Raw genomic sequence first — 7664 nt, 5'->3', positions numbered from 1 at the left:
GAAGACTGAGGGAGTGGGAGTTGGAGACTTCCTGTGCTGTTTCCTCCTCCGCTTCTCCCCCTCCCCCACTCCCGCCAATCACAGATTCTGACCATTAAGGCATAAAGGTAGAAAATCCCATGGAGTCTCCGGCCAGGCCAGTCTCACTGTCCTGCTCTGACTATAAGCGCGGAGAATGGGAAAAGGCTACCCTCCACCCCCCCGCCCCCCCACCCCCGACCCCTGTCTCGCTCCTTGCCACGCCGGGCTGCTGTTGCAAGTGGGAAGCAGTCTCAGGCCGCACGCAGTCCTTTTTGCAAAGCCAAGGAGTGAATGAATGAGAGAGGGAGAGAGAGAAAGAGAGACAGAGAGGTGGTGTAGGGAGGATTAGGGGTGGGATTCCATGACGTTACCGGCTCCGCCTCCCGATGTATATAAGGGGGCGCTGGGCGCGCAACGACCCCAAGCAGCAGCTTTGAAGCCTGAGCACCTGAAGTCGCTAGCCCCAGCCCAACTCGGTTTAACTCAGCCTCACCCAACCCGATTTGAGACTCTCCTCTCCCTGGGCTTGCAACAGCTCTCCGGTAAGCCTTGGGGGCCGACAAGTGTGTCGGAAGGGGATGGCGAGGGTCTGGGCATACCTAGGATTCTCTGGCATCCAGAGCATGCAGTTACATCAACGCGGCCGTGACCTGTTGCTGGCGAGACCCCGGCCCCAAGAACCAAGGTTCCAGTCTCCGCCTCAGCCCCAGACCGTTTCTAACGGGGACATAAGAATCTGGGAACTGAGTTAGGGGGCATAGGGTGGGACCGTCTCTAGTGCGAGCAATTTCAGGCTGCTCTGGGGCCCCTCTGGGTGCATCTCCAAATCTTTAGATGTCGAAGCCCCGCCCCACTGTTGATTCTTGCTGGTCAGCCTAGCAAGGCGGGAGGAAGTGGGGGAACATTTGCTTACTCCCCTGGGCGACAGTAGCACGGTTTACACGGTATGGGCAGGGTGAGTAGGGATGGAATTGAGTCGGTGCTCACTTTTGATCAGTAGTGGAGGTCGGTCCTCTCCTCCCTCCGGGCAATCTGGGAACCTCACCTATTAAGTAGCCCTTGGGATAAGCACTGAAAAGGAACGTGGAGAGTGGATGTGAGAAGGGCGTTCTGCCCAGAGTTGCTGGCTGCTCCTGGGATGAGTTTGTTTAATTCCCAAACAGCCACAGGCCAGAAAATGGACACAGAACAGGTTCCATGGTTTCTGGGTTGGGGTCTAGGTTAAACCCTAGTTTCTCCGTCAGAGAAAGAGACGGATACTGACTGAACACCCATGAGGTGCCAGGCCACTGTATCATAGGGATCTTTCACCTGCTTTTTCTGCAAATTACTCCTACAAACCTGTGAGGTATTATTTTTCCTACTTGTTAAAGGAAGAAACTGAGGTTAGAGGAAGAGACTTGAATATCTTCCCCATCCCCCCCCCATCGCTCCTGAGCTTGGTGGAGTGTGTATTGTAATGCGCTCTTATAGCTTAGGGATAATGAGCCCTATTGAAGGGCTTTTGTCTTGTTTCTCACCAGATCCTAGAATCCTCTTCAATTCCAGCTAGAATGCTGTGGCACGCACTTCGCAGATTTGGTCAAAAGCTGGTACGCAGACGTACCCTGGAGCCTGGCATGGCAGACACTCGCCTTGCTAGATGCCTGAGCACTCTGGATTTGGTGGCCCTGGGTGTGGGCAGCACGTTGGGTGCAGGCGTGTATGTCTTGGCTGGCGAGGTGGCCAAAGATAAAGCTGGACCATCCATTGTGATCTGCTTTTTGGTGGCCGCTCTATCTTCTGTGTTGGCTGGACTGTGCTATGCGGAGTTTGGTGCCCGAGTTCCCCGTTCTGGTTCTGCGTATCTGTACAGCTATGTCACCGTGGGTGAACTCTGGGCCTTCACCACTGGCTGGAACCTCATCCTCTCCTATGTCATCGGTGAGATGGTGGGGCAGGGAGGGGCTTCGAATCAGGAAGTGGTGAAGTGATGTAGTCTTCAACATTCACAGGACTCCAATACCCTTAAATGTGTTTGTTATGGGGCTGGGAGGGTTGAAGGTGTGGTGGAGAAATTGTTCCTTCTACTTATCTCTGCTCTGGTTTCCTTAATTAACTGGTTTGGGTTTTTAAAAAGTAAGATTAAGGGTGCCTGGCTGGCTCAGTCGTTGGAGCATGTGACTCTTGATCTAGGGGTTGTGAGTTCAAGCCCCACGGTGGGCGTAGAGCCTACTTAAAAAAAAGTAAGAATAGATGAAAACAGTAGGGATTATTTGTGTGACTGGTTTGGGGGAGGGAGGAAACTTGACCCCCTGTTTCTCCGTCTGCTCTACCAGGTACAGCCAGTGTGGCCCGGGCCTGGAGCTCGGCTTTCGACAACCTGATTGGGAACCACATCTCTCGTACCCTGCAAGGGAGCATCTCACTGCATGTTCCCTATGTCCTCGCAGAATATCCAGACTTCTTTGCTCTGGGCCTTGTGTTGTTGCTCACCGGTGAGGGAAAAGACAGGGTTAATGGTGGGAGGCAGGGCTAGGTGGGACCAAGCCTGAGAAGGGCTTGATGGAGGTGATAATGGTGAGAAAGCAGAGACGCTGGGCAGGAAAGGTGTGCACTGAGGCGGGGAAACAAATCTTGGACTGAGGACTTCATGAGTCCTGATTGCCTCTTTCCCACAGGATTGCTGGCTCTGGGGGCCAGTGAGTCAGCCCTGGTTACCAAAGTGTTCACAGTGGTGAACCTTTTGGTTCTTGGTTTTGTCATCATCTCTGGCTTCATTAAGGGGGACTTGCACAATTGGAAACTCACAGAAGAGGACTACAAACTGACCGTGGCTCGACTCAATGACACTTATAGGTTAGGAGATTCACTCTCCGGAGATTCGGAGCTGGGAGCATGATGGGGAGCCGGGGGCGTCTGCGCTAAGGCATTCAGGATTGGGTTGGGGAGGAATGGGAGCTTAGGTCTTGAGCACCTGGCTGAGTAGTTTGCCATTAGGGAAAAGGCACAGAGTTGGCTGAACACACCTTTTACCTTTTCCACCCTTTTCTTCCACTTTAGCCTGGGCCCTCTGGGCTCTGGAGGATTTGTGCCTTTCGGCCTCGAGGGGATTCTCCATGGAGCAGCTACCTGTTTCTATGCATTTGTTGGTTTCGACTGTATTGCTACCACTGGTAACACAGTCATGCTGGTTCTGTCTGGGGCTTGGACACAGCGAATGCTCAGTTTGCATGCAGATTGGGGGTGGCAGAGGAGTGAACCTGCTTAGCTGATTCAGAAACTTGTGCCCCTTCCTGCAGGCGAAGAAGCTAAGAATCCCCAACGTTCCATCCCCGTGGGCATTGTGATTTCACTGTTGGTCTGCTTTTTGGCATATTTTGGTGTCTCTTCGGCACTTACGCTTATGATGCCTTACTACCAGCTTCAACCTGAGAGCCCCTTGCCGGAGGCCTTTCTCCACACTGGATGGGCCCCTGCCCGCTATGTTGTGGCTATTGGATCCCTCTGTGCTCTTTCTACCAGGTCAGTGGTAAACGTTTGCTCTCCTCTGCGGTCAGAGTCTTAGGCTTGAGCATTCGGTACCTGAGAAGAACCCTTAAAAGGGCTGTGAGGAGAAGGGGGAGACTCCTTAATCTCACAGGCTCAGGGGATAGAGATTGCAGTCACCTCACACCACTCTGGGCATTCCTCCCTCCAGCCTCTTGGGCTCTATGTTCCCCATGCCTCGGGTGATCTATGCGATGGCAGAGGATGGCCTCCTGTTCCGTGTCCTCGCCAGGATCCACAGCGGCACACACACCCCCATCGTGGCCACTGTGGTCTCTGGCATTGTTGCAGGTAAAATGGTTGTCTCTGTCCTTCCCCTCGTTCTTTGACCGATGCCCTCAACTTTGCTCTTCGCTTCCCTCACATCTTGCTTTCTGCCCATCAATTGCAGCATTCATGGCATTCCTCTTTGAGCTCGCTGATCTTGTGGACCTTATGTCAATTGGGACCCTGCTTGCTTACTCCCTGGTGGCTGTTTGTGTCCTCATCCTCAGGTGAGACTCCCTCTGTGAGCTAGGATTTGGGTTTTTGTTCTTGGATGAGGAGTGATGGGGATGTGTTCTCCCTCCTCCTTCCTGTGCCTTCGTTATCCTGAGTCTCCTGGAGGCATATGGATATTCCTCCCCGCCAAAAGGAGCTTCCACCCTTCTGGCTTATGTGGGAGCTTCAGCTGCCTGCGAGAAGATGCTCAAGTGGTTAAGGGTTGTTCCTAATACTGCCTTCTTACTCTTGCCTCAGGTATCAGTCTGAGGTGAAGAATGAGGAGGATCAGGTGGAGCTGCAGGAGGAGAAGACAGCTGAAGCCGAGAAGCTGACCCTACAGGGACTATTTTGTCCACTCAACTCCAATCCCACTCCACTCTCTGGCCAAGTTGTCTATGTTTGCTCCTCATTGGTTGGTGAGCGATAGAAATTTTCTCTGGGGTGGCTTTGAGGTCAGCATGATGGGGGGAGAGAGGGTGTGGCATTTGGTGGCCGAGGTCAGCCTAGAGAGAATGGTGACCCTCCTTGGAACGGGGTGGCCTAATGTCTTAACGTGTTGGTCTCAAGAGTTGGTTTTGATGTTTCTCAACTTGACCCTTGAAGCTCTGCTGCTGACTCTTCTTTGCCTGGTGCTGACCAAGTGGCCCGTTCCACTGCTTTCTGGAGACCCAGTGTGGACTGCAGTGGTTGTGCTGCTCCTGATGCTCATTACTGGGATCACTGGGGTCATTTGGAGACAGCCACAGAGCTCCACTCCCCTTCACTTTAAGGTAAATGACCTCTTTCTTTCCACCTACCAACCCATGTCAGAAGACTAGGCTCCAGATGCCTTGTGATCTAACGGAGTTTGTAAGTGTTCTTTCATTGGACAAGAAAGGAAAGATACAGGAGATACCTAGGCCAATGACTTCTTCTCTCACCCTCCATAGTTCCTTTTCAGTTCTATTTCCCCAAACGTTGTATTCTTGGAGTCCTATATGATGTACATTCAGTGAGTGGGCATTGAAATACACAATATGAGTAGGAGTTGGACCCTCCCTTTCCTGGCCCCAGTAGGTTAGGGATCTCTTTCTAGGTCACTGCATGGTATCTACAAAGGAGATTTTGCTTTGTTCCCAGGTACCTGCTTTGCCTCTTCTCCCACTAATGAGCATCTTTGTGAATGTTTACCTTATGATGCAGATGACAGCTGGCACCTGGGCCCGATTTGGGGTCTGGATGCTGATTGGTAGGTATCCACTTGGGAAGGGTAGTCCTCTTGGGTATCCTATCCCAATGCTTTTCCCTCTTGGTCTCAAGTAGGGAGACCTATTAAGCCTTTACAGGTCACTATTTCCCTACCTCACAGCTACCTTTCCCCACTAGGGTTTGCTATCTACTTCGGCTATGGGATCCACCACAGCCTGGAAGAGGTTAAGAGTGACCAACCTCCACTCAAGTCTAGAGCCAAAACTTTAGACCTTGATCTCAGCAGTGCCTGTACACCTTCGATTTGACATCGTCATACCTGAATGCTGTCTGGTCCCCCTGCACAATAATGGAGAGTACTCTTGAGCACATGGGAAGCTAGGCCTCCCATGGGATGTTGGTGGGGGAACACTAGAGCTCTGTATTTATCGTGGAGTGAAAGATGTGTCTTTGCTGTGCCTCATTCCTTTTTTTTTTTTTTTTATACTGGTCTACTTCTCAATTGTGTCTGTAGTTGCTTACTGGCTTTTACAAAGTTATTATTAAAGGAAACTAGAAGAAGAAACTATGTCTTGTTCTTTGCTTGCTAGAGATGATGTGGAGCCTGACTTTCCATGTGGAGAGCTTCAGATGAGTGTCCTCTGTGCACTCCAGTCACCACAAAAGTATCTTGTGCCTGTGTGTGTTTCTTGTTGGCTCAGGTTTTGAGGAGGGTGGTGTGACCACTTGTCAAGTCTAGTCACACTTGAAGGAACGATCTTGAGATAGGTTTCCCTCTTGCTGTACTAAAGGTTATATTCTAAATAAGTAGGACAGCAACACTTGTCTTTGGGATTTGGGGGTGGACTCTGATCTCAACACTGGCATTGGTTGGGACCTACACTGAGACCATTGTCTTTGGTTCCACCCCTTCTAGTTGGACCAGACCCAGACTCTTGTGATTTCCTGGGCAACAGAAATTTTGGCTGGGGTATTTGGCACTGCTGGGAGGAGGGGTGGACAATAGGGGGGTAACTGGTAAAGGACTGGTAAAGGATAGTATACATACATACTATCTATGTATGTATAGATAGTGATTGCTATAGAAGTAGTAAGGGAACAGAGGTCAGAGCTTTGCTCACACCATGAACTATTCATTTGTCCATTTCTTCAACAAACATACGTGGAGCTCTTATTAAAATGCTAGGCCCCATGCTGTGTCCTAGGGGTATAAACGTGAATAAAACAGTCCCTGCCCTCAAGGAACTCAAAATCCAGAGGAGGAGACAAGCAGGTGAACATGAAACAATGTGACCTGGACCAGGGCAGGGTAAGTGCTGAGTGCTACAGAAGCACAAAGGACGTTCTTGACCCAAGTCTTGAATAGGTATTTCTGAAGTGGACTGAGGGAAGGGTTCACTTGTCAGTGAATAGTGTGCACAAAGCCATGTGCATGGTGAAAGAGCAGATTGTATTTGGAGGTATGACACGTAGTTCAGTGTGGCTGGAGGGTAGCGTATAGGGGGTTGTGAAATACAGCAGAGACCATATGAATGGCTTTTGTCTATCCGACCAAGGAATTTAGGTACTCTCTTTATAAGTGGTGTGTGTGTGGAGGGGAAGGGGACAGGTTACTGAAGGATTCTAAGTAAGGAAGATGGTTGGATTTGTTAGTCTGGCAGCAGCAAGGAGGATGGCTTGGAAGAGGCTGGGGGAAGCTAGAGCAGTGAGCTAATAGTTACCATTTGTTGAGTATTAATGATATGCCAGCCCTTGTGCATACAATCTCATTTAGTCCTTGCAATAATTCTATGATATAGAAGTTACGAAAATTCATTTCTACAGATGACGGGGACAGGCTTTGGGTAAAAAATATGCTCTAGATCACATAACTTGGAATGGTCAGTGCCAGGATACAGAACCCAGTTCTGCCTGACTCTGCAGTCTATGCTCTTTAACCATTGTGTGACATTGCTAGTAGTAATTAGTTAGGAGGACAATTGTGATCATTTGGGGGTTCTCGGTCAGTTGGATGTAGGAGGTAAGAAAGAAGCAGATGGCTTAGGTTTCTGGGTGGAGTTTCTGATCGAATGATCAAATTATTAGCTGAGATAGCAAAAGAGGAAGAGCATATTGGGGGAAAGATGAATTCAGTTCGATATGCTCATTTATAAGTGTATGTAAATTTAGCTTCCTACGGGTGAAGATAATGTAATCAATAATTGGAACTTGAAGCTAGGTTAGAAGTCTGGACTAGAGTTACAAATTGAGGGGGCATCAACTCAGGACATACATGTATGTGAAGAAAATTTTGGGGGCACCTGGATGGCTCAGTTGGTAGAGCATGTGGCTCTTGATCTTGGGGTTGTAAGTTTGAGACCCACATTGTGCGTAGAGATTACTTAAAAAAATTTTTTTGTAGCATAAATTGTATAATTTTCTTTATATATAAAGAGCTCTTACAA

At 49.6% G+C, this 7664-nt stretch overlaps 1 protein-coding gene across 2 annotated transcripts; it reads left to right on the top strand.

The window, feature by feature from the left end:
* Positions 1-318: 318 nt before the first annotated feature.
* SLC7A3 (solute carrier family 7 member 3) lies at positions 319-5778 on the top strand. 2 transcript variants are annotated; one of them, XM_045471831.1, is made up of 12 exons: positions 319-563; positions 1545-1944; positions 2340-2498; positions 2682-2859; positions 3064-3176; positions 3303-3525; positions 3701-3840; positions 3941-4043; positions 4288-4448; positions 4636-4802; positions 5152-5260; positions 5398-5778. In XM_045471831.1, exons 2-12 carry the CDS (start codon positions 1575-1577, stop codon positions 5526-5528), a joined length of 1854 nt encoding a protein of 617 aa, XP_045327787.1. In that variant the 5' UTR covers positions 319-563; positions 1545-1574; the 3' UTR covers positions 5529-5778. The 2 variants fall into 2 exon arrangements, with proteins under 2 accessions (XP_045327787.1, XP_045327788.1); XM_045471832.1 differs by lacking the exons at positions 2682-2859; positions 3064-3176 and having other exon boundaries at positions 321-563.
* The last annotated feature ends 1886 nt before the right edge of the window (positions 5779-7664 follow it).

This window comes from Leopardus geoffroyi, chromosome X (assembly GCF_018350155.1).
Source record: "Leopardus geoffroyi isolate Oge1 chromosome X, O.geoffroyi_Oge1_pat1.0, whole genome shotgun sequence".
NCBI classification, from domain to species: Eukaryota; Metazoa; Chordata; class Mammalia; order Carnivora; family Felidae; genus Leopardus; species Leopardus geoffroyi.
Note: the sequence above shows the minus strand (reverse complement) of the source record. Positions and strands in the feature narration are given on the sequence as shown.

What these genes read in the sequence shown, in the direction of transcription:
- SLC7A3 (XM_045471831.1), top strand. Translation starts at nt 1,575, where the DNA reads ATGCTGTGGCACGCACTTCGCAGATTTGGTCAAAAGCTGGTACGCAGA. An exon ending in CTCTGTGCTCTTTCTACCAG is followed by an intron (nt 3,526 to 3,700) that starts GTCAGTGGTAAA and finishes TCCTCCCTCCAG; the next exon opens with CCTCTTGGGCTCTATGTTCC. An exon ending in GTTTGTGTCCTCATCCTCAG is followed by an intron (nt 4,044 to 4,287) that starts GTGAGACTCCCT and finishes CTCTTGCCTCAG; the next exon opens with GTATCAGTCTGAGGTGAAGA.